This window comes from Terrapene carolina, unplaced genomic scaffold (genome assembly GCF_002925995.2).
Source record: "Terrapene carolina triunguis isolate 2854851 unplaced genomic scaffold, T_m_triunguis-2.0 Scaffold62, whole genome shotgun sequence".
NCBI classification, from domain to species: domain Eukaryota; kingdom Metazoa; phylum Chordata; order Testudines; family Emydidae; genus Terrapene; species Terrapene triunguis.
The window spans coordinates 49,467,072-49,494,073 of NW_020664413.1; the positions used below are offsets into that span (position 1 = coordinate 49,467,072).

The 27,002-nt window shown below is 41.0% G+C and overlaps 1 protein-coding gene across 2 annotated transcripts in view; it reads left to right on the forward strand.

Moving 5' to 3' along the window:
- Window positions 1–316: 316 nt before the first annotated feature.
- MFSD6 (major facilitator superfamily domain containing 6) overlaps window positions 317–27,002 on the forward strand; it is a 39,311-nt gene continuing 12,625 nt past the window's right edge. Inside the window, exons 1-4 of one of the 2 annotated variants that reach the window (XM_024197758.3) lie at window positions 317–433; window positions 3,242–3,308; window positions 13,248–14,822; window positions 23,924–24,021. In XM_024197758.3, the coding sequence (XP_024053526.2) occupies window positions 13,303–14,822; window positions 23,924–24,021 (1,618 nt within the window). In that variant the 5' untranslated portion in view covers window positions 317–433; window positions 3,242–3,308; window positions 13,248–13,302. The remainder of the gene's footprint in view (window positions 434–3,241; window positions 3,309–13,247; window positions 14,823–23,923; window positions 24,022–27,002) is intronic. The other variant, XM_024197759.3, reaches the window with a different exon arrangement.

The window sequence follows — 27,002 nt, forward strand, 5'->3', positions numbered from 1 at the left end:
CGAGGCTTTCACCGATACCCCTGCGCCTGGGCGGACGGGGGCAGGCAGGGTTAAGGGCCCCCCCTGGACGCGCCCTTCAGACTGTTAGCGGGGCTGATATGCCCAGCTCGCTGCTCCTTGTCCCGGCGCACGCCGCGGGAGGGCGCTCACGCTGTGCCGGGGCTGCCCCCTGGCGTGCGGGGCGCGGAGCGCCGGGAGGGCGGAGTCCTGTCTGACTGGGTCGGGCCCTGCCCTCCGCGCTGTAGCTCCAGCCGGCACCTTGCAGCAGCCGCCGCTGGAGGCCGGGTCGGCTGCTGAGCCCCGCCGCGGTCGTGCGCAGAGGAGTTGGCAGCGGCGGCTGGGGATGGTGCGCGGCCCCCGCCCGCAGCACAGCAGCAGCGCTCCGGGAGCAGCGGCGGGAGGGAAGAGGCTGTGAGGGACCCCCCGCCACGAGGTGAGTCATTGCCCGTCGCCTCCACACGCACTCGGGGGAAGGCAGGGAAATCTGCCCTGGCTTGCTGCCCCCCCCCCCGCCTGCAGCTGGCTGAGCACTGGAGGGCCTGGGCAGGCTGCGGGGTGGGTGGGATTCCCGGGGGGCTGGCAGTGACTTGGGTCTGGTGTGACTCCATTGGGTCCGAGACTTGTGCCGGCAGCTGCTGTTGCTTTATTCCAGAGGGCGTTTTATTTACCCGGGTTTAACCCCAGTCCCCATCCCTTCCCCTCCCCGCCCCGGCTGAGGTGGACACGGGGCTTTGCGTGCTGCCCGGTCTGGGGAAAGCATCGCCGGCTCCACCATTGGTGTCACAGCTGCAGGGAGGTGAGACTGAGGAATCCGGTTCGTATTTGTTTTGTAATGTGGAAGCTGCTGCACCGCCCGGGCATGGACTTCCGCAAACGTAACTGCCCTTGCAAACAAAGGCGCTGCGGAGCCGGGTGCCTGGGGCTGCGTGCGGAGGAGCCATCGCTCCCCCGACACGCACCTGTCCGTCGGCACGAAACCCCCTGCCCGGCCAGCCAGCTGTTGTCTTTTTACATCGACAGATGTCATCTCTGTCCCACTGCCAAGCTGGGTCCGTTTGAATGAGTGACACCCCAAACTGAATGAATTACCTAGCAAAATGGAGTGAGATTTACATCTCTCTTTATCACAAGGAGGTGGCCTTTAAAATAACCAGAAATGAGAGTGTGGCCCTTCAAATGGGTAAAACTGGAAGAAGGGGAGGAGCAGGCATAATTGCTAGGACCAAATGTTTTTGTTAGCAGGCTTTTTCTGTGGTGCTGGGCCACTGTAGTATCTGAGTCGTACATCACAAACATTAATATATATATCCTCTCAACACCCTGTGAGGTAGGGAGGTAAGGCACTGAGAGAGAATAAGTGTCTTGCCCAAGGTCACTCAGGGTGTCTGTGGCTGAGCTAGCAATAGAACCCCCTCCCCTTTTCCTGAGAACTAGTCCAGAAACTCCATTCCATTTCTCTTCTCTGAGGGCCGCAATGGTGGGATGAAAGATTTTTGACATCAGGAAGATGGGTCAGGGCTCTTGGATGGAAGGAACAGGGTTTGGAAATTAAGAGGAGTGATCGGGTATTTCCATATAGGGTGATTTGGGGGTTCAGTTGAAGTGTTTTTCAGCGGTGTGTGTGCTGTTTGTGGGGGTGAGATGGGTCACAATTCTTCTTAATTGTGCAGGAGGATTTAGCACTTACAGGGATTGCCTTGAGGGTGTTTCTCACTGTGATAATGGGGACTTGCTTTGCTTCCTTTTTCTGACCACACACCAGTCTTCCAGCTTGTTCTTCCCGCATGTGGGGACCAGTCAGATTTTCTTTCTATATAAAGTATTAAGAGGCTGATAATCATCATACAGTAGTAGCTAAGCTTCTCTCCCAGCTAGTGCAGCCCTCTCTTCTCCCCTGTCCTGTAACCTGCAGTGCCTCCCGTCTACTTTGAAGACTATCTATATCCCCCACCCCCATTTCTCCAAGTATTTGCTCCCTTCCCTTACGCTGTAGTTGGGAGATGTTTAGGTATTTTCCTCAGGGTGAATCCTCTCTCATAGCACTTTCCTGGTATCTCTGAGATTTATTCTTCAAATATGTTTGATCTTTCTGATTGGCAAACAGGTTTCTGTTTAACCAGTTTTCCCAGGTCTGTTATAAGAACATGAATGTTTTGGGTGGATTGGCACACTTGCTGCTTTTTGAGGAAACTGGTCACATCCAATCTTTCCTCTTAGTTCAAATCTTTGGCATCTGCTGTGGTTAGACTATAACCTCCATCGGATGCTAGCCTCATTCTTTAGGGGCATGTCTTCACTACCCGCCGATCCGGCGGGTAGCAATCGGTCTATCGGGGATCGACTTACCGCGTCTAGTGAAGACGCGGTAAAATCGATCCCTGATTGCTCTGCCGTCGACTCCGGAAATCCACCTCGGCAAGAGGCGGCAGCGGAGTCGGCGGCAGCGCGGCAGCGGTCGGCTTTCCCGTGTCCTCACCGCCAGGTAAGCCGACCTAAAATACGCAACTTCAGCTACGGTATTCACGTAGCTGAAGTTGCGTATGTTAGGTCGGACCCCTGCTGTAGTGTAGACCCAGCCTAGGAATTGTAGCAACACAGTATTCAGTGTTGTGGGTGAGGCCTAACCACAGTCTATGTAATTGAGTCATTCCATGCCAAATTAACCAGTATTTCCCAGTTGAACGTCCAGGTTTTGATGGAATGTACTGTGCTAATAGCTCACATTTTACTGGAGGCACTGACCAAATGCCAAGTTTCCTCTAAAACATCTTCAGGGGGTGTGTGTGGGGGGAGCTGAAGCACAAAGTCTTCATCCTCATGTGGGGGTGGGGCCTGTAACCTGAGGTCCACCACCCAGGGCTGAAGCCCTGGGCCCCAGTAAGTCTATCACCAGCTCTGGCGACCCCATTAAAATGGGATCACGACCCACAGTTTGAGAACCGCTAGTCTATACATATAATAAATGCAGGGTCTCACTGCCCACTGTCTTGCATCTTGCGTTGTCATTTACATGGGCAAAGTGAGTGTAAAATGTTACCAAACCAGAAGGGTAGCATTTACATCCACTTTGCTCAGGTGTAAATAAATACACAAAGTGCTGGGTAGTGGAGAATTTACTGTTATTTCTTTGTTGTATTGCCTTAATCCCCACAAAGGGATTAGAGGATTTGGACAAATAAATAACACAGAGCCAGCCCCTGATCCAGAGGGCTAACAATCACATTCTCTAAATACAAAACAGGTGAATCAACAGAGAGATGGAGAAGAGGGAGGATGAGGCAAGAGCAGAGACCTGGGTGTTTGCATAAGTAAGTAGTCATAGAGGTCTTGGAAGTTTCAGGTGGTCACCAGTGTAACCAATGGTAGTGATTTGTAGGCACCACACCAAAGGACCTTTTAAAAATGGATTTAAAGGAGGATAAAGTGGTGGCTTTAGAAATTCTGATAGTACAGTACTGTGAGTCTGAGTCTGTTCTCTATAGCAGTGTTTTGGCATGCAAACTGATGCCCAAGCAATCAAGTTTTGATGAGTATACTCCTAAAAGGCTATATGAAAGGTCCCGCACATCTGTTTGTTTGTAACGTTAAAACAACAAAGCATAATACAGATATAGAGCACAATATTATGAAGACTTGCATATGTAATTTTGTTAAAGGGGGTAGTCCCATTGTAGTCAACATGGGACTACTTGTTTGTCATTGCAGATTCAGCCCTATTCTACTGGCGTTTCAATGGCAAAATATCCAATGGCTTTAGTAGAAACACCATTTAGCCCATAATTCTGCATTTGCTAATATTCTTTCATTTACGCATTCTTTGAAACAGATTGTCTTGTCAAGATGTTTGTGGAGGAAAGTTAGCTCTGTTACTTCTACAGCTCAACACTAGAAACAGAAACACCACTTCCGATACCTTACATAGGTTCATGCACTGTTTATTGGCTCTGATGGCTAGCAATGAATATTTAATAACTGTTAAGATAGAATTGCACAACTTGTAAGCATTGACACAGATGCATCTTCAACTGTAGCACAGGGGTATTTCTAAATTAAACAGTGATTAGCAAAATATTGAGTAAATTTTATGAAGTATTATTTTAGAGGAATGAGTGACTGAACACTTGAAAATCTGCTAATAGAAAGTTTCCTGTGAAATTTCTCTTGTTTCTTGCAATCCTGCTCTACTTGCCAAGTTTAACGAAAATTTGAGAGAGTTAAATGGGAACTTGATGCCATATTGGTAAGTGTGACATGGAAGGCCTGACTGATAAACTCTCCTCTGATTTATCAACGCCATGCAGACTGCAATCCAATCTGCTCTTTTTGCTATAGCTACATATGGGTTTGAAGGCTTTAGTTAATGCTTCCTGTTTTGGATGCTCTCAATGTATTAGTTTTCTGTGACATGTAAGTATAATTTTGTGCACATATTGTTGAAGATACTTAACTCATCAAAGTCCTTCTGTAAGTGTCTACCCTGTGTGTATAACAAATTATGGCTTTTGCACTTAATATGCTTCACCATTTGCACTTAATATGCTTATTTTTTGAGGCTTTCTAACTTTATATTGCTTTTTGATTCTTAACTATACCCAATTTCTTGTTAAAATCAAATATTTATGCTATATATTTAAGTATTAGCAGTTCCCCCTAAGGTATCAAACCTAATCACCTGTTGGTTTCTAGGTGGAATTTAAGGTGCTGGTTTTGGCCTATAAAGCCCTACGTGTATGTCTACACTGCAATTAAACACCTGTGGCTGGCAAATAGCCCAGCTGACATGGGCTAGCCACAAGTATTTAATTGCAGTGTAGACATATCCCAAGTGGCCTGGGATCTCCCTCCCTGGGAGGTTGCTGCTGTGTCCCTGCTATATTGCTGCATGGAGGCACTTCAGTTGTGTACTCCTTGGTTTAAATGAGATGGGGCTAATGATAGGACACTTTCTACGAAGGGGGGCCCCTCAATTCTGGCATTAACTCCCCTATCAGATTTGTTGATTTCAGGGCACACTGCAAAGCACACACGTTTTCTCAAATTTTTGGCAAGGGTAAGTGCAGGGGGAGAATTGAGCTTTGATGTACTCGATCCTTTCCTTTGATTATAGGGATTGATTTGTAGTGCCAGGTTGAGCTGTTGGGAATAGATTGGCTCTTTGTATTTTCCAATTCCTTGTATGATTGTGTTCTTTTAGCTATGAGAATGCCTAGAGTCAGTGTGAATAAGCACCTTTTATGAAATTAAAAATAAATAGAAATAAGTGTTTTAATGAGATACTTTAATGTGAAGAGAAACTACTTTGCTTTGTGTGCAACCTTCTTTATATTACTTTGAGTTTAAAAGCCTGCTATTCTCTGCTTGGCCTCTCCAAAAGATTCTGCTTGTTACAGGCTTGTATATGTTGTATGTCACTATAAGACAGTGGGGTGCCTCAAAAAACACATATATTTTCTATGGTTTTTCTAGCTGCCTTAGGAACAGATCAGATTGTTTTTCTCTTTTAAAGATTTTTTTTATAAATTTATCTTCATTTGATTATCTAAAACTCATTCTTTAATGTTAAGTATTAAAATAATCTACATAAGATGTCTGGTTAACATATAGTGGGAAATATTGTGACAGCTGGCTTCTGCCAGCCAATTGACTATAACAAGTCACTGGGGTTTTCTCTTAAGGGTAATATTAGATATTAAAGCTAGCACCAGACACCCACTTTATCTGTATTCATTTCTCAGAGCAAAGGGTTGCCTCCCTTTTCTTCCTGCATTTAACAGTTATTGTGGAAGATCATTATTAAGGCTAGATGATCCTTTTGATAAAATCAGCCACAAAAGGAGTAAAATGGTTATAGATTTGAATGTTTGAAATAAAACCTAAGTAAATACAGCAGAGGTGAAAGAATAGGAACACTGACTTATAACAGAAGGAATCCTTTATTTTTCAAAGTTTTTCTTGCATATAACTGATTATTTATCCTTAACTAAAAAGAAACAATACACAGTCACAAAAGAGAGAGGAAGGATAGGTTTGTAGTTAAAAGGAAGCCAGTGTACATTTACGTAAGTAGTCTCAGAGGAAGGGTGGTCTCATAGACTGAGTCTATGCATCTATTCCTGGAACAGCCACAGACTTCCTGTGTGATTTTCGGCAGGTGGCTTTCTCTCTGCATCTGTAATATGGGAAGAATAATACCTCATAACTGAGAGGGAGTGTTATGACCTTTATGTCAGGGAGGTGTTCAGATATTGGGGACCTACATACATAGTTCTCCCTTATGTTTGTGTGAGTGATTTGGGCACTTTAACTTCTGGGAAGTTTGTTTATTTGCCCTGTATGTTGGGGAACAAGATCCCTCTTGGTGGTATCACACAGGCGGATTTGTGCAACGTGCTACACCTCACCTCTTTGAAAAAGGTTTATTAGGCTGTTCAAGATCTACCACAGGCAATCCTTTAATCACTACAACTAAATTGGAGCCCACATGATCTTTGCTAGCAGCTATTCTTCACTTTAACCTTGTCACTTGGGTAAATTGGTAAAAGGTGCCTTCAGAACTTATGTTCACGATTTCTATGATGAGGTCAGAAATCAGTGTTCAGTAGCCCAGGGCTAAAACTCCACACTCCATCACCATGTTCTTCTAAGGCCTTGTCTTCATTAGAGTTTTTTTGGCTCCAGTTAAATGCCAGTTAGCTCAAGATAGTTAATACATTTGTAAGGGATCTAGTCTGGACATTCTCAACATGTTTGTTCCTGGCTACAAACATTTGTAGTTTGCCCAAGCTGATCCTTAGAACTATAGTCCACACACTGCCTCTTAGGACTACAATCTTGTAGATATGGAAAATGTTTTTATAAAGCAGTAACGTTTGTAAAATTTCAATAGTGATGTTGTAGTTAAACTAACCTTGGAATGGGGAAGGTATAGTCTATTCCTCTCACTTCAAATTATACATAACTTTAGAAATGTTTTTGCTGCTGCTTAGTTTGATTTCACTGAAGAGGTGCCCAATGGCCAAGCTGTGTTGCCTTTTTGTTATAAATTGGAAAGCCATTGTTAGAACCATTGTAGGAAATTCCAAGGAACCTGTTTGTTAGTTTGTTCATTTCCGCTATCTCCCCCCACCCTTTAATTAACACCACATCTTAAAAATTGACTCTGCTCAAAATCTGAAAAGTAATCCTGTGAAATTTCTGCTAATGCTGATACTGTGTCCTATTACTGAAGGGGTACATAGTGCATTACTAATAGAATTCAATGAAATATTTACTTTTTTATGAAATATTTTTCTATAACATTTCACAAAATACAGTGAAAATACAGGTGTTTCTATCACATTACACCTACATAACAAATTTAGAAGAAAATGGATGCAATAGCAGATGTAAAAACATCTGTGGAAAAGATCCATTAGCTTAATATTTTTAAACCCCAACAATAATAAGCAATTGTAATATATTAGTTATCCATAAACCTTATAAAGTTAACATACTCCAGGAAACCTAAATCTGAAACCTATTGCAATTGGAAAGGAAACTGAAAATAAAAAGACAAATTAAGAATCATGTTTGTTGTGTTTAAAAATTCCTTGTACGTTGCCACCCATGTATTTTTGGTGCTAAATCAGATAGTTTTGAATCCATATGCATAGGATTAGGAATACAATGTGTTTGTTTTTGTTTTTAATCAAGATTATTCTGACTTCTCCACATCAGGGTGGCTTCTCTTGACCTAAGAAGAGCTGATATCAAACTGCACAACATTTTGCCACTTGATCTTGCCATGTAAGAGAGAACTTGTCTATAACCGAGAGAAAACAAACTCTGACACACTAACTCTTAGCAGCTAGAATTAGATGAGCATGTAGATACTTGCAGGTCCGGCTCTAGGTTTTTTGCTGCCCCAAGCAAAAAAATTTTTGGCTGCCCCCCACCCCAGCCTGGGCTCCCCCCGCACCCTCCTGCCGCCCCAGCCCTGGGCTCTCCCCCCCACCCGCACCCCCTGCCACCCCAACTCTGGGCTCTCACCCCCACCCCACCCGCACTGCCTGCTGTCCCAGCCCTGGGCTCCCCCCCACCAGTGCTGACTCTGCCCGCTCTCCCCTCGCCTCCAGCCGGTCCAGCGCTGGCAGGGTCGGGGTAAGCAGCGGGGCTCCCGGGCTGCGCCTCAGCCCAGGTCCCTCCAGCTGGGGCTCCCGCCTCCAGGACCAGCCGGGACCCGGGAGGGCAGAGCCAGGGGACCGCCCGGCAGGGGGCTGAGGAGTTGGGACAGGGCAGCCCCAGAGAGAGCGGAGCCCCGGAGAGCAGCATGCGGGCCCCACACGGCAGTGCCCCGGGCACCGGTCCCCACTATGGCCCCGCTGCTGCTGCTGCTGCTCCTGGCCACCCTGCCGCAGTCCCTGGGCGGCTCGGGCTGCTTTGCCCAGCCCTGGCTGCAGCGCTGGGGGGCGGCCGCCCTGTGGCACCTGCAGCCCCCAGCCTGAGTGTTCCACGCTCAGAGCCTGCCCGGCCATAAGGTGCGGGCGCTGCTGCCCGACGTGAACCGCAGCGGCCCCAGGGCGCCCCCTGTGCAGGACGCGCTGCTGCTGCCAGGGTCGGCTCTAGGCTTTTGCCGCCCCAAGTGCAAAAAAAAAGGCTGGCTGGAATGCCGCCCCTGAAAATGTGCTGCCCCAATCACGTGCTTGGTTTGCTGGTGTCTGGAGCCGGCCCTGGATACTTGTATAGGTTCATAAGGTTAATCTGAGGGTAGAGAGTAAGGCCAAGATCCTTCAATTGACTCCTATTAAAGTCAGCGGGGTTCCACACACGTGTAGGGGTCTGCCCACTCACAAGTTGCAGAACCAAGGCAGGCCTAAAAGAAAAACTGAAGAACTCAATGGCAAATCTAACCTGGTAATCAGTAGAATTTGTTTTGTCTGTTTTTCAACCAAAAATGAGCAATAATAGAAAAAGTCCACTGTAAATGTGCAAAAGAACTTGCCTCAATGATTCCAGCACTCTAATTAAATTGATTAGTAATAGTATTTAACGTACCAGATCTAATGTATACTCCAAAAACTGGTTTTAAGAGTATCTTATGATATTAGTGAATAAGAGCAAGAAAAATTATTTTCAAATTTGACAACAATGTGCATCAGTTAATTAGAAATCAGTGTAAGCTTCTGCAGTTAGCAGTACTGCCAACTCCAAACATTTAAAAATCAAGATTCAGGCCACCAAAATTATGACACTGATTTAAAAATCATGAGTCTAAAAAAAAAAAAGACTTTTTGTTCTTCTTTGTCTTCTGGTTTTAGAGCCTTTAGGGTTCAACCATGAGGGATAGAACTTTTTTTTTTTTTTTTTTTTTTAAATGAAAAGAGATTCTCAGGTAGTAATATTCATCAGCTGGGGTTGGTGAGAAAAACACCAGATATTGCAACATTCATGGTAAAATCCTGGAATCGGCAACACTGAACTTGTTTTAAAATTGCAAATTCTCAAAGATGACTTTGTAATAAAAAATGCCTGCAGATAAAATCAACCACAATGCTGGAGTCTAGAGAAAGGGAAGAGCTTTCCAGAATAAATTTTAGATTATATTACTGGGCCCACTGCAGCTTATTCCACAAACATAAGAATGGCATATGGGGTCAAACCAATGCTTCATCTAGCCCAGTATCCTGTCTTCCAACAGCAGCCAATGCCAGCTGCTTCAGAGGGAATGAACAGAGCAATTCTCAAGTGATCCATCCCCTGTTGTCCAGTCCCAGCATCTGGCAGTCAGATGCTTAGGGACACCCAGAGCATGGGATTGCACTCCTGACCATCTAGCTAATAGCTGTTGATGGTCCTATCCTCCATCCCAATTTTTTCTTGAACCCTGTTATACTTTTGGCGTTCACAACATCCCATGGCAATGAGTCCCACACGAGTATACGTTGTGTGAAGAAGTACTTCCTTTTGTTTGTTTTAAACATGCTGCCTGCTAATTTCATTGGGTGACCCCTGGTTTTTGTGTTATGTGAAGAAGTAAATAACATTTCCTTATTCACTTTCTCCACACCTCTATCATATCCCTCCTTAGTCATCTCTTTTCCAAGCTGAAAAGTCCCAGTCGTCTTAATCTCTCTTCATATGGAAGCTGTTCCATACCCTTAATCATTTTTGTTGCCCTTCTCTGTACCATTTCTATTTTTAATATACATACTCAAGGTATGGGCATGCCATGGATTTAGATAGTGGTTTTATATTTACTGTCTTCTTATCTGTCCCTTTCCCAATGGTTCATAACATTCTTTTAGCTTTTTTGACTGCTGCTGCACATTGATCAGATGTTTTCAGAGAACTATCCACAATGACTCAAAAGATTTCTCTCTTGAGTGATAGTAGCTAATTTAGACACGATCATTTTATATGTATAGTTGGGATTGTGTTTTCCAATGTGTATTACTTTGCATTTATCAAAATTTACTTTGATCTGTCATTTTGTTGCCCACTCACCCAGTTTTGTGAGGTTCCCTTTGTGACTCTTCACAGTCTGCTTTGGACTTAACTATCTTGAGTAATTTTGTGGCATCTGCAAATTTTGCCACCTCACAGTTTACCCCTTTTTCCAGATTTATGGCTATGTTGGAAAAAACATTGGTCCCAATACAGACCCCTGGGGAACACCACGATTTACCTCTCACCATTCTGAAAACAGACCATTTATTCCTACCATTTGTTTCCTATCTTTTAACCAGTTACTGATCCATGAGAGGGCCTTCCCTCTTATCTATGACCGCTTACTTTGCTTAAGAGCCTTTGGTGAGGCACCTTGTCAAAGACTTTCTGAAAATACAAGTACATTATATTTACTGGGTCACCCTTGTTCACATGTTTAATGACCCCCACAAGGAATTCTAATAGATTGGCATGATTTCCCTTTACAAAAGCCATGTTGACTTTTTCGTTCATGAACTAAATCGTGTTCATTTATGTGTCTGATAATTCTGTTCTTTACTATAGTTTCAACCAATTTGCCTAGTACTGAAGTTAGGCTTACCAGCCTGTAATTGCCAGGATCGCTTCTTGAGCCTTTTTAAAAAAATTGGTGGCATATTCGCTATCCTCTAGTCACCTGGTACAGAAGCTGATTTAAATGATGGTTACATATCACATTTAGTAGTTCTGCTATTTCATATTTGAGTTTCTTCAGAACTCTTGAGTGAATACCATGTGATCCTGGTAACTTATTACTGTTTAATTTATCAACTTGTTCCAAAACCGCCTCTAATGACACTTCAATTTGGGACAGTTCCTCAGATTTGTCACCTAAAAAGAATGGCTTGGGCATGGGAATTTCCCTTACATCCTCTTCAATGAAGCCTGATGCAAAGAATTCATCTAGCTTCTCCATAATGGCCTTATCTTCCTTGAGCGCTCATTAGCACCTCAATCATTTGGTGGCCCCACTGATTTGTTTGGCAGGCTTCCTACTTCTGATGTACTTAATTAAAAAAACACCACCACCTAATGCACATTGTTTTAATATGGAACAGAACTTAATAAACATCACTGAACTAGACTAATACCTGTGAATACTATTAGGCCAGAAAGAAATCTTTTAAACTTACATCCCTTGTCAGTTATTGCCCTTAATGTTTGGGAGAAAATTCTGAACTATAATCAGTTATTTAAAGGGATAAACTCGGCTTATCTCAATCAACAATGAGTTTGTAAGCAGGCAAAACTAAGCTTCCAATTTGATTCTAAAATATTAGAGATTGGAATCTTCTGAGGGCTTCTTAGCTTTTTGAGAATAGGAAGTTAAGTTCCTTACAGAATATTAAAGGAATCACTGGAGAAACATGTTCTATATTTCACAATTTAAATATTATGACGTTAATAAATTTCAGTGGAACAGTTTATCAGCAATCCAAAAGAGCTTGAAACCACTATAATTAAAACTTAGTCCTTAAAAAATTCTACTTTGGAATGTAAGTTGATCCAGAGTGAAAAACAAAAATATATTGCTTCAGGCAAGAGAGTATCTATTAAATATTTAAGTTAAATTGTTTTGTGGCATCTTTTGACTTATCCAGAAACATGCACTGAAATATTTATTTAGAATGAAACATATTTACATTATATAGTTTGCTAATCTAATATTTTTTCCAGGTTATGCTCACAAATATTAATACTGCAAAATTTCAAATTAATGCAATATGTCTCCAATCTGGTAGCCAAGAACTAATGGACTGCACTTCTGTGTGGGAGACCAATTTTTTGTTCCCAGTAAGGAAAATTACTAATGGCTAACTCTACTATTATTAATAATTATTATTGAGTATGAAAGATGCTCTTAAAACTGAAATCTAAATCCTGCTGGCTTTTAACATTGGTTTTTAAATGAATTATGATTTGTAAAAAGGTACAGGCCTGACCTTCCTGAAATCCACTGTTTCTCCACAGAATAAGTATGGGCCCTGTAGTGGCAATATGATTTCTCCTCAGTCCCTCCTGTATTTCTGAACCTTGATTGGAAGGGAAAAAAGATCAGTTTAGTCCCATGTCTGTTCAATCCTTGCCCCCTGCTACTGAGGCTTCCAGCCTAATTGTGAGGATGATTTTTATGATGTAGGTACCTGTCCACTAGGAACTAGGGGGTCTTACTTTTCTTTTTCCCAGAGGTGCTGAGCAACCACAGTCCCACTGACTTCAACTGAAGTTGTAGATGCTCACCATTTCTGAAAATGGGACTCCAGTTGGAGATGCCTTCAGGTGGAATGGATATGACTCATTACTTGTCCCCTGAGTCACCTCATTCCCTGTCCTACGGTTATTTAAGCAAAACTGTAAATACTGGAGCTAGATTCTTAGGAAAGCAAATGATTTGTAGGGGGAGATTTCAAAGGCACAAATTGCAGTTAGTTGTTTAGCTCCTATTTGTGCCTTTGAAAATCTCTCCTGTAATAAATGTATAGGATGGTTATTGCAAAGAGCTACAGAACTGCTACTGGAAGATAAGTTGCTATAATAGTGGCAGTGTCGGTCACTAAATCCACTTTTTCATGATTGCCAGTATTGTCTATCATTATCAAAGTGAATGAACAGTTGAATACAATGTTTTTCTTTCCTCAGCTCCTGAGGTATTTATGGGCAAGGCATGTAGGTAATAAAAAGAGGCTCTCTTTCTTTTATTCCTTCGTGCCTGACCTTCCATGATTGCACCCTTCTTTCTCTGTGTTGTGCTTTAACCGTAGTCTATTTTATTTGCCCTACAGGATAGCTGCAGTCATTGTGGAGAGTGTGTTGAGTATCGGATGCTTGTGGTGAGCTATGGCGGCTGATGATAAAGTTGCCATTTTAACTGATGATGAAGAAGAGCAGAAGAGAAAGTATGTGCTTGCTGATCCTTTCAATGGAATTTCCAAGGAGCAAGATCTCCAGCCCCAAAATGAAACCCCTTCAACTGAGACCACCACTGTCCCAGATGAGGAGCTAGACTGGTTAGAAAGGCACTGTGTCAAAATAAACAATGATCTTCTGATCTCCAAGGTCTTTTATTTTTTCTTTTATTCTGCATATGGCTCCCTTTACCCATTGCTTCCTGTGTATTATAAGCAGCTGGGCATGTCGCCTAGTCAGAGTGGACTTCTGGTGGGCATTAGGTACTTTATTGAATTCTGCAGTGCTCCTTTCTGGGGAGTGGTGGCAGATCGCTTTAAAAAAGGGAAAGTTGTCCTTCTCTTTTCGCTTTTATGTTGGATTTTATTTAACCTGGGGATTGGATTTGTTAGACCAGCTACCTTAAGATGTGTACCAAAGGTCCCTCCACCACCACATCCTTCCAATGCCAGCCACCTTTTAACATCGCTGCCGCAAAATGCCACCATTTCTTCTCTACTAACTACAGCTAGTGCTACATTACAGAAGGGTCGTGGGAAGCGGGACCTGTTAGCCAACAGTCCCCCAACTTTGGAATTGTTTCCATTTTCTGCTCAGACCAGAAATGGAGACCTTGCCTTGGATAACAACAATACAAATTTTATTTTAAAGAATACCACCACTAACCCAGGACTGCCAGGAAATATGACCCACCCTACACCACCACCTGTTGTCACCATGAAACCAGTATCTTCTGACCACGTCATGCTGGTTTATGATCATCAAGAAGTAGAAGCTATCTTTCTACTCATTCTCTTGGTCGTTATTATAGGAGAGTTTTTCAGTGCCTCATCTGTTACCATTGTGGACACCGTGACTCTCCAATACCTTGGCAAACACAGGGACCGCTATGGCTTGCAACGGATGTGGGGCTCTCTGGGCTGGGGACTGGCCATGCTTTCGGTGGGAATTGGTATAGACTATACCCGTATAGAAGTGATCATCGAAGGTCTGGGGTGTAAAGCTCCTGAGTACAAGAACTACAGGATTGTTTTCATAGTCTTTGGTGTACTGATGTCAATGGCGCTTATTGTGGCCACTCAGTTCAGATTCCATTATAACCACTACAAAGAAGATGAAAACAAGAGGAAGGAAGTAGAGATCCCACAGGTGGATGGAAATGCCTCCACTGAATCCTCTGATGACACCCCTAGCAGCATAAGCCAGTCTCAGTCATTCAGTTTTTGGGACCTGATAAAGCTCCTTTGCAGTATACAATATGGGTCTGTGCTGTTCGTGGCTTGGTTTATGGGGTTTGGGTATGGGTTTGTGTTCACCTTTCTCTACTGGCACTTGGAAGACCTGAATGGCACTACCACCCTCTTTGGAGTCTGTTCTGTCTTGAGCCACGTGTCTGAGCTGACTGCCTACTTCTTTAGCCACAAGTTGATTGAACTGATTGGTCACATCAGGTAAGCAAATGACAATAATCTCTAAAGAACTGTGCATGTGTTAGTGGAGCTAAGTGTGTAGAGTATTAAATTGAGTTAGCCTCACGTTTCTCTATTTTAAAGAGTCTCCTCCTGTGAATCTGTTTTTTGACTATATTTGTGCTGCTTATAAATGAGACTTCTTTTAAGTTGTGCTCTTCCTGGTTGAGCTGGACCAAGAATGGTTCTGCCTGGAGCTTATACCCTCCCCTAGTCTTGCAGATAAGTGGGATATTTGGGCCACCTCACTTATCTCTTAACTGTTGGAGAGCACCATCTGTGAAGATGTCAGTATTTGCCAGCACCATCCCTAGAAGTATTTCAGGGAGTGATATTGTGTTGGTGCTAGAAAACCGTACATCCAGAAATAGTGTAGTCTCTCTGATACATCAGGCAAGGTAGGAGTCCAGTGCAATAGAAACAGAAGAGATAATATAAAGATCCCTGTAGCATTTACCCAATATTTAAAAAAAAAAAAAAAATGCTAGAAACTGGTGAAAGTTTACTATGAATTTTTTCTAGCAAGCCTTATTTTTAATGTGATCCTTTCCCCCCAATCTCTTTCAAATTCCTAATGTGACACAGTGAATCAGTAATATATTCCAGTGCTATAACTTTATATTACAAAAACGTATATAAATACCTTGAATAAATTCTCTAGAGAATGGAACTAGGTTACAGTCTCTGAATTGCAGCACTCTGTTTTACTGTGGATTTAAACAGTGAGGCAACACTTCTCCAAAACCACTCTTGCCCCTTATTTTAAAGATCTCTGTCCTGACCTGCGTACACTCAGATACATGACTGCCTGATGAAGTAAATGTTCATTTTAAACATGTATATAATATAACTTATTCATAACACCCAAAATGTTTTCTCAGCACTTTAGTGATATTTGGCAGTTTAACCTTGAAAGTATTACTTTAAAGTGCATCCTCAATGATTTTGCTTCAAAACTCCAAGATTTGTTTGAACAACCATCTCTTCTGGGCTTGTTTATCTTAAAGTGTGTAATATTATAACATCTCACGGTGGTCCCCTAAACAGAGGCAAAGCATATTTTCACAGAACTGTATATGTAGTCTTGTTCCCATACCCTCTCTCAATACACCTGAGGATCTGTTATCTAGATGTCAGTGCATTTTCAACCATATGGGTCATTCAGGTTTTTTTCTGCATCCTGTCCTGTTTGTTTTCAGTGAGTTGATCCCACTGTTGTGTTTCTTTTGACCTCCGTCAAAGGTATGTATCAAGTGATCTCTCAAGTTACTGTGCCTGGCACATGGGATATCAAATTTTATACCAAGTAGTCTTTAGGCTTTTAATTAATCTAGATCCATTATTTTAAGCAAACCAATATACATTTTTCTGTGCTGATCACAAGATGGTCTCTCCCTTCCCGTCGCTTGTTTTTATTGGTGAAGCAGGAGTTGTCATATTTTCATATCTTTCTTCCATTTAAGCGGGTTGCATAATAAGGATAAATAGCTTTCATAACTTTAAATTTTAAACATAATTAGTTTGACAAAATTTACTGGCACTTCGCAGGCAAAGGAAAAAAGAAGAGTTTCATTTTCAGCTCCTAGACCATGCTGAAACCTTGAGACAGTCTCTACACCTGCAGCATGAAAACGTCTTGTTTGGCATACTACATTTTGCTTTCCTCCTCTCATATGAAGTGTATTGAATATTAGCTTTGTTATGTGACAGGCACTAGATGGATTGCAGTCTAAAAAATATGTATTTCTCCTCTGACATTTACAGTGTCTGTTGGGAAAAGAAACATAAATAATCTGGTGGAGTAATGAGGCACTATGTTTTGACAAGAGGTCTTGTGCCAGATGTGTGAATGTAGTATATTCATTACTCTGGATCTAGATGCATTTGGATGGAAAAGGGAAGTGGAAGGAGTGATCATGGAAGGGAAAGTTTTCTTTTTAAGTAGAAGATTAGATTCAAGAATTATTTATTTGACAGTCCATGGCTAAATTCTATATACTGGAGGTTTTAGTAATGACATGGCCTAGGTAAGAGATACATATGTAGCACCTGATGTCACCAGAAAGTACTCCTTGATGGAGCTGAAGCCCTGAAATTTACATGTGTATATTGACTATAAAGGTATATAAATGAACAAGAGAGAATAATTAAACTTGTCTGTTTGTGTGTATGCAATGTAATTGTGGAGATAATCTGGACCTGGGACTTACTCATGTTAAATGCATAATTTTCTTTTAGGGTCACAGTGACATTGAGAAATGTATAATAATCATGGAAAGAACCGTCATTAGCAGACCATAGTCAAAATGGTTTTAAATCTGGGTATGATGCAATCGCTGAACAGGAGACTGCCAGTTTTGACATATATCTCCTACATGCAAAATTCTTTGGAATCTACAGTTCCATAGCTCCTGGCTGCCTAGAGTACCTTTAAACACTGCTTTTTTCATTAACCTTTGATGTTTATAATCTTGATATCAATAGGAGTTAGTTTACACAACACTAATTATAAAGCTCTGTAGTATAATGCTCCCGTGCAACCTTGGGAGTTAAGATCAACTCTTAACATGAGATCTAATTCCCCCTCTTAATGTTTTTCTTTATACTGCAGTAGAACCCACAATGTGCTATATATTGTACGCACATATATAGGAAGAAATTCCCTGCCCTAAGGACCTTAAAGCCTCTAAAAACATGTATGGGGAGGAGGAGCTAAAATATACAAGCAAAGTGGTCAGCGCAGTCAGTCATAGGGCTACATCAAGTTACTTCCATTTTCTGGTGTTTTCAAAATGTGCTTGATTATAGTACAAAAACTTAGGTTTAGTCCTTTTTCTTTCATGTGTGGTTTAAGTAGGAAAGAGAAATGGCAGGATTGTGGAAGTAAGAGGGTAAAATGGACAAGAATGGAGGTGTAGACCTTGCTGCTTTTGCTCTACATTTCCCATATTAAGGATTTCTTTTTAAAAAGAAATTCCATCTCTTCTAAACTTAGATGGATATTGGGCAGAGTGTATTGCGTCACTCGGCCTAAATTGCTTAGATACTAACAGTAGCTAGTGTCAATTTAACACATGTCCCTTTATAACCACAGCCAGAACAATGAATGTAAATGAACTGTTGGTCCTATTCTTTTCATATTTTAGTATTATCTAATACTTATTTATATTTTAGTCATAGCAACTTGCAAACTGTCCGCCCCAGATGCTATCTTTCTCCACTAGCTCTTTGAACTTTGCAAAATAATGTAGACTCTTGGTCCACTGCATTAAAGCCCCTTCTCCCAAAAAGTGAAAACGAACTGGCAAAGGTGAGGAGTTAATGATCCCGTATGTGATCCCCTTTGCATTGCTTTATACACATTGATTGGTATGACTGCTTTATTTTATTTTACTTTATTTTAAGGTTACTCCACCTATTAATAAAATGAGTAGCATTAGCTTTCAACTATACTAATGCATTAGGGATGTTTAATGTATCTTATGGAAAACAGGGATAACCAGATGAGACCAGGGCTGTATGTTGTACATCTGTATAATTTTTTAATGGCCCAAAACAGAATGTGAACAATTTTGGCATATACAGGGTTAAGTGTCTCCAGAAACTGTGCTGTAAGGTCTCATATAATAGTGGGCGGGGAAAGGTTCCTGCCACTCCACACCCAGCCCTGAAGACTTCCTAGGTCTGTTGTGAAAGAAATGACTATGACTTTTCTGTTACGGTGTGGAAAGGTCACAGCAGAAGTTTTTATCTTCCTTTAACTCCTACTACTAGCAAAGAAGTACACTGATGTCTACGTATTCTTCCTCCCATTCTAAAGAATAGAAGTTCTTGCTGTAATTTTTCTGATAGCTTAGCACTAATACCTTCACTATCCCTTCTGCCTGAGTTTTTGAAGACAGGCACAGGCTTGATTCTTGTAATCACAAGCTCTGACACAGATAAATAGGGGGGGAAATGTATCGGCACTTTTCACAGTAAGCTGTGCTTAGGTAGATCTGGGAGCTAGCTGAGCAAACACTTGTCTCCTCTCAGCTACTCACACAACTGTCATCCACCAGTATCCTGAAACTGCTGATTCCAGCATTCCAGGCTCAAACCCCTATGTGAGCTCTGAGTAGATCTGGGAGGGTAACTGATTTTTTGATTTGATGGAAGTTCTGAAAAATCAAAAATAATTGATTTGAGTTGAACTGAATCTTGAAAAAGTTCATTTTGGATTTGTTTCTGAGTTGGGATTCAAACCTGGGTTTCCCTCTATCACAGGTGAGTGCCCAAACCACTGGGCTAAAGACTACAAGAGGGGGGCAGTGGTGGCATCACCATCTCCAGCTGCCTCCTCCTCTGTGACTGGCCAAAACTATTCATGACAAATTTGCATATAGTTTTAGGTCCACCAGAGCTGCATTTTTCAGCAAATAAACTATTCATCTGAAAAATGTTGCCCAACTCTAGCTCTGAGACACACAGCAGGTTCACATATCACTGTATTGATACTCAAATTATGTTGTAAACATTTTAGAGATTACCATAGCACTTTGTGCACAATTCAATGCCAGCGAAGTAGTTATAAGGCTAACCAGAAAGTTGTTAAAACAGTGTTAATAGTATTTGTACTTCATATCTAGTGCCTTCCACTTGTGTCTCCGGGTATCTCAAAGCGTTTTATAAAGGTGGGCAGTATTCCCCATTTTACAGATGGACAAAAGAGGTATTTGAAAGTTAAATAACTTGCCCAGTACAACAGAACAAATCCATGTCAGAGCTAGGCTTAGCACTCAGGTGTCCTTATTCCAAGTCTCCTTCGTTAACCCTTATACCATGCTATTTGTCACTCTCCCCCTTTCTCTTCAGCAAATTGAGGTTTTGTGACTTAATTGAGTGATTACTCAGGTTAAGAAGAAGCATATGAATGCATTTCCTTGGCATGCTCTCTGATGAAGAGGTATGTAGGTGGTGGTGGGGTGGTTATTTTGCAGGATGTCTTGCTGAGAGTTCTGTGCTATGTTGCACTGAAATTCTGCTTCCTTTTTAAAAAAATTTTTTTTCATAAAGAAGCAGACAATAGAAAGGTAAATGACTTACAGCTTTTATAAGTTTCCAAATTTCACATGCTTCACAGGAGCTCTAATGGAATTATGCAGTCTTACAATTTGTCAAACCTGCAAGACAAGCCAATACAAAACCAGACAATAACACATAGACATAACATGTCAGGGTGGGGTTAACAGTAATAAGCTAGGAGATGATCTACATGAATAGGGAGAGGAGGGGGTAGGGAAAAAGAGGTTAGGTGGAATGAAGGTATGGCATTCTTTGAATCATCTCAATATTTTATGTCTAGATGTATCTAGAGAAGGGGTCCAAATTTCTTCAAATTGAGATAATTGCTCTCTCTGGCAATGAGCACTTCTTTCTTGGTTGCTAACTCAGACAGTTCTGAATACCACTGCTCTATTCTGGGCATAAGCCTACTCTTCCAGTTGCTTCCTAGTTTTTATATGCTGGCACTTAGCTGTTTTGTCTGCATGTCATATGGAGGGTAGGAAGTTTAAAGCATCAGGGCCAGATTTTCAAAATAGCTCTCATTTAGACACCTAAATTAAGTGGACAGATTTTCAAAATTGTTTAGCACCAATTGTTCTCCTGGGGAACAGTTGAGTGATGACTAGAGTTGGGCAAAAAATTTCATGTGTACAGTTTATTCAGTGAAAAATGCAATTTTAGTTGACCAGAAACTATTAGTAAATTTGACAGAAATTTGCCAAATAGTTTTGATCCCCATCTTCCCCCCCCCCCCCGGCCTTAGATGCCATTCATAAAATGGCAGGAGGAGGTGGTGGTGTACTATAAATTGTCACTGTGAATGACAATGAATAGTCATTGGGCCAGGGAAAGAGCATGAGAATGACTCTATAGATTGGTGGTTAGGGTCCTCACCTAGGATGTGGGAGGTCTCAAGTCAAGTCAAGTCCCTGCTCCACATGAGGCAGAGAGAGCAATTGATCGTGGGTCTCCCACATCCCAGATGAGTGTCCTAACCACTGGACTAAAAGTTTTATAAGGAGGGCAGTGGCTCCTCCATGTATTTTTGTAAATCTAGCCCTTTACAACTGCCCCAAATGGATTTTTTTTCCAGTTTGAAATTTTTCAGTTTTGGTTAATTTTTTCATAACTGTCAGTGAACAGAAAAATCAAATATTTGCCCAGCTCTGCTAAGGAGCTGTGTCCTAAGATATGAAAGATCATGGAAAGATGAGAAAAATCAAACAAGCAGTTGCTCAGAGGTTATGATGAGGGCTCCCTAAGTACTTACTAGCTCTTGAATTCAATGGCTCAGCCCTTCTAAAAATCAGGCCACTTTTAATTAGGTGCTTAAACTTTTGACACTCAAATGTGATCATTTTGGGTTCGATTTATAAATATCTAGCTGAACATTCTGAAAGACAAGTAAACAGGAGAACTCTGTCCGTATTCCTTACTTGATTTTTTGCTTCTGAGCTAATAGAGGCTGGCAGAAAGGAAGAGAAAGGGGTGAGGAGGGATATGAAAAGTGTGCTTCCTGAATAGGGCCATTTTTCTCTTTGGGAGAAAGTTGGCAAGAAATTGTATGCACAATCAGGGAAAAGAAGTGAAGTTGTTGGACAGAAAGATGGTAGAAATGAATGGATGAAAGGAACAAATTTGTTATAGCTCTTGTTCACTACAGATTTAATCTCCCTACCCGCTTTGCCTGTTAGTGTCCGGCCTTGCCATTGCTCCCCATTTTCTGCTCTAAGTGGTGATCCAGTGTCACTATCCTGGCAACACACATCGGCTATGGACCCCCTCCAACCTCCTGCCACACCTGTGGAAGCAGAGAGTCTGGAGCCGGCCTGTTGGGGTGTCTGGTAAGACTTTCTGCAAAAATACATGAATTACTATAAGGTATAAAATATTACAAACCTGGGCATTATTGCAGAAAGCACAGGCTTACCTGATGCCAGTAGGCTGGCTCCAGTGTAGTTATGTTTGGGTAGTGATATCATGAGCATAGTACATGCTGTGGAATTTGTTGAGTGGAAGCCAGAAAGACTGAACATCATGGGACCTCTTTTTAAAAAATATATATATACTGCATTTGTATTAGCACTTTCCATCTTAGATTTTTCAAAGTTTCTTAACACAATGTTGATTTAAGCTTCACAATACTTATGTGAAATAGGAAAGCATTAGCCCATTTTTACACATGGTAAATTGAATTAAATGACAATTAAATTACTTTGCTAAGAGTGCATAGTGAGTTCGAGGCTGTGGAAGAAATAAAGCCCTGATACTCAGAGACTCAGGCCTGTGCCTTAACCCCCAGGCCAACCTTTCCTTTTTAATTTTCCTGTGGGTCAATCCTGAGTAGCCCTCGTACCCTGGTTATTTAAGAGGTGCAGTGCATCATTCGAAGATTAGGGTTTTGTTTTTTTTAACATCTGTGGGTCCACCTTGAATGTTCTGCAGTCGCTCCCACTTGGAACAGGTCCACTAGAAACCTGCAAGTTGAATAACAAGATATTTTACAAAACACCTGAGTGCAGATCAGTAAATACTGCAGTCTCATCTTTGCCTTGTAGGGAGATGTAATAAGCAGGGTGCTAAAAGAGTGGCTGAAACCAAGAGCCAAAAATAACCTATTTTTTAAAAAATCAGAAAAGGTTATTGTAAAGTTAGGTGAACCTGGTACCTGTCAAATGCAAACCAGGGAGGAAGTTAATGTTACCCCTGTATGTATGGGTGAATGGTACGGGGGTTTAGTCACGTTCCTCTTCCTTTCTGATTTTAGAGATTGCATTTCCAGTCAGTGATGGACAACAAGGGAAAGTGACTTGTCACTAATTTAGACTAATTTAGTCTGTTATCCAAATCTACCTCTTTCCCTGGTCCTGGAAAAGAGATGATTTATCTCCGCCTACTAGAATATTTCCTTTTTAGAGCCACAGGAAAGATATGATGTACAACAAAGGTTGCTTCTAGTAATGACAGTTTAGCTTGGTGAGGAAGAAGCAATTGGGTTGAAGCCTGAAGTCAGGAAAAGAGAGAAAACGTTTGGTTAAATAGTGTGATGAGAAAATCAACTGGGAAAACTGGGCTTGAGCTTTCTGGTCAACAGTTATTTTAAAACCTGACTCTTAACCTCTTGCTTCCAAACTGGATTGTCCTGTTGAAAACAAGACCGGTGACAACAGTAGTGTTGTCACTACATGGAGTATTTATTGTTTTTTGTGGAAGAGTACATATTTCAGAGAAGTAGTGAGCTGGATGCAACTCCTGTAATGCTAACTTTACATGAGCATGGATGAAATAAATTCCTATAATAATATGGACCTATACTCATCTTAAACTGTACGGCTCTGTTACTAATTACAGGACATCATGATGTCTGAATCATTGAGGCATTTAAAAAGGCTGGTGTCAGGTGTGATGGAAACCATATTCTCTCTAAAATATAATGCAATAGGACATTGCATAAAATTAGAATAGACACTACACCTCTACCTCGATATAATGCTACCTGATATAACACGAATTCGGATATAACGCGGTAAAGCAGTGCTCCGGGGAGGCGGGGCTGCGCACTCCGGTGGATCAAAGCAAGTTCAATATAACGCGGTTTCACCTATAACACGGTAAGATTTTTTGGCTCCCGAGGACAGCGTTATATTGAGGTAGAGGTGTACCTAGTCAGAAGCTCAGAGGGTCTGTTAACCCTAGACAGAAACATCCCTCTACTTAGGATTAATTTGTTTTCCATTAGTGGTTTGAAAAGAATTCTCCTGGGGTTTTGTTTAAATTTAATCAATCACATTTTTATTTTTAACTTGGAACAAGTTTAACTCAATGCCTGCAGAGCGGGAAGAGGTTGCGTTTGGGTGTGGGATCTTTGTAAAGTAAGATTTTTGAGTAAGAAATTGTTATGTGTGAGCACACACTTCCTTGCGCTGCATTTCGCTTTCTTATTAGGATTTAGAAAGCAATCAGGTGTATTTATGGTACCATACAAGACATGGAAACTGCAAACCTCTATGACTGTTTTTTTCCCTTCCTCCCTTTAGAGTGCTCTATATTGGCCTTGCCTGTAATACAGCTCGCTACATTTATATCTCCTATTTGGAAAATGCCTGGACTGTTCTCCCTATGGAAGTACTTCAAGGTAAGATGATGCAGTTATGATCTTATAGTTTAAAGCGAGCCATTTAATTATTCATGTTGCTATCTGAGCTGTGATTAAGAGAAAGTCCAGTAGCTCTTTGCTTCTGACTATAAATATCCCAAAAGACTTTATGGTCTCATAAATTTTTACAGTGGTTGTCATGGAAAAGGTTTGACGTCAGGAGGTTGGTTCTGCATTTGATCCGCACACTGTTCTGTTTGTTGATCCAAACAGATCTGCTTGAGATCAACACACCCTATAACTAAACAAAGCGACAGAAGCATGGGTTGAATACACACCTGCGTATGCTGCTTGGTTGCTGCGGTTCTTAAGCTTCTTTATATCTATTAAATGCAAAAATCTACATGGTTGAAAGACAGCAGTTAAAAAGAATGGATTTATGCTTGTGCTAACCTTTTTTTTTTTTTTTAAATGCCCTAGCCACCAAAGAGAATGTTCTGGAACGTCCTGTCTGTTAAAATTTTCTGCAATTGTTTTTCTGTGGCATTGTGTGATTTATAGCTTAGGCTATTGTAACCTGACAGGAACTTAGGTTTCAACAAAGCCCTGTATGTGCTTGCAAGACAAGGCAAGCCTTTTAGTTTTACTTTTTATTCAAATCAATTGCTTACAGGGCCGTTATTTTAAATTAGAGATATTAATGATGTGTGGTCTGTGCAGAAGCATCATTTTGAGTCCTACTGTCAGATGAAAATTAATATTTTTTTAAAAAAGACCTTAGCTGTGTTACTAAAAGCATACAGTATTAGATTACTATAATTCAGATTTACTTTCTACCATTTATACTCTTAATTTACTGTAGCATGCAACACAGTTCACAGAAAGATCACCCCCCACACCATATTACCATTTTTGAGGTGGTTCTAATCTGAGACCTAGATTACTTGACTCTCCCATTTAAAGTGAGCAACATCCGATGAATCACTACAAGTTGTGGTGTTAATGAATCTTCTGTTTTGATCTAGTGCTTCTGGTTTCCAAATGTTTTTTTTTTAATTATATACATCACATGAGCGCATTTTAATGTAATATTTCAAAATTGTTGATTTGATAAGTGTCTTATCACAATATGCTCTAACAGTGTTTCCAATGCCTAATGACTTTTCTGTAGAATTATATACTTAGCAGAACTGATAGAGTAAAATATGGCAAACTTGTGCTGTTTATTACCTAGGGTGGGATTTGACGTTTGTGATGCCTGACGTTCTCTATGTAAAACTGTTTCATTTATTGGTCTCTGATTGTCAAATCAAAGTAAATGAAATACTTGTATGTAATGGTGGATAAGTTAATTTTAAAGAAGATTAAATATTTAATGAACATAAAATTAGAAATTTATATTGCATTTCTAGATAAGAATTCAAGGCCACCGCAGGGCATGGGGAGATTTTTGTGCAAACTGCATCTATTGATTGTAATTTTAACCATGCTACAATTTCGTTGCTATCAGTGTATATAAGTTGGTGAGAGCTGCTCCAAGCACGGCATCTTCTTAAGACAGAAAATGAGAGGAGTTTATTTTACACTTATTTCCTAATGAAAGAGTTTGGAAACTATAAGCCTTGTTTATTCACACATGCACGGTTATATGAAAATAAGGGGTTGGATTAACTCTTAAATTGCTAGAAGTGTCAACGCTGCCTGCCAAATGAGTGCCTATGAGGTATAAATACAATTCTGCATGTGTTAATTCTCCAAACATGCAAGGACATGAGTTAATGTAACCTGTCTTCAGTTCTTGTCAGGTTACAGTAGAGCATTCAGTAGCCTAAATTATAAGTTCAGAAAGCCATTGAAAACTTTAACAGAGACAGGATGTTCCAGAACATTTTTCTTGGGGGCTAGAGTATTTAAAAAAGTTAACACAAGCATAAATCCACCCTTCTTAACTGTTGTCTTTCAAACATGTTGACTTTTTGCATTTAATAGATATAAAGAAGCTTAAGAGCCTCATCAATCACTTTTCTGTCTCAATACAGTGACTGTCGTTTTAACACTAAAATACTCAGGCCATGTCTGTTTCAAAACAATGGGCTGAACTCTGTTCTGGCAAAGAATTTTTCCCAGTATAAAATTACCTCATCTGTCAAACAGCAGCCATTCTAAATTGGCCGGCTGGGTGATGAGACTAGTGACCTGAAAATATCAATTTTAAAGATATGGAGCTGTTACAAAGTGGCAACTGGCTAAAAAGCTCCAGAAATGAGTACCAGGACCAATCTTGCTTTCCTTTTGCACCTGAAGCTCCAGTTTAAGTTAGCAAAGATGGTTACTTTTGTGGAGTAAATCACTTTGGGGAGGGAGGGATGGTTTGTTTACCACAGTTTTATTAGACTCTGCCAGTTTTTTGGATAGGCTATGATACTAAAATCTTTTCCTTTTACACAATCCCAGTTTGTTTGAAAGCTCTTTATATAGGCGCTGACCATCTGGTTATATAAAGGTTATGATTTGATTGTGACTCTTCAAGGAGGAGCAATGCACAGTTGTTATGATCTGAGAAACAATGCCAGATTTGTTCCAATAGAATAGGTAACTGACATAAAATGGAACAGTGCTCACAAGACAAGACCAGCCAAGACAGAGCAGGTCTCTTCATGTGCCTTCTGCAATAGAGCTTCCTTTGTACATCAGGATTGTGTAACAGTGGAATGGGGTCACAGAATCAATTTGTGGCTATTTTAAACAGCTAGGTGGGAGAGTCGGAGTATATGTATCTGACTCCCCAAAGGAGAGAGGGGGATGTGGGTAATTAATAAAATATCTTTCCTTTTTTGTTTGGATGAATTACATCCCATAAAATATCCATGCTCTAAAGCTTAGTTTGCTAGAAGTGAGCATGAGTAGAAAACTTTGGTGTAAATTGTTACTGTAGATCTTGTGTCCAAAGAGATGCCAGTGGCTAAAGCAAGATAATGTATTTGATTTTTGATTTATATTTCACATGGACAGTCTCTCTT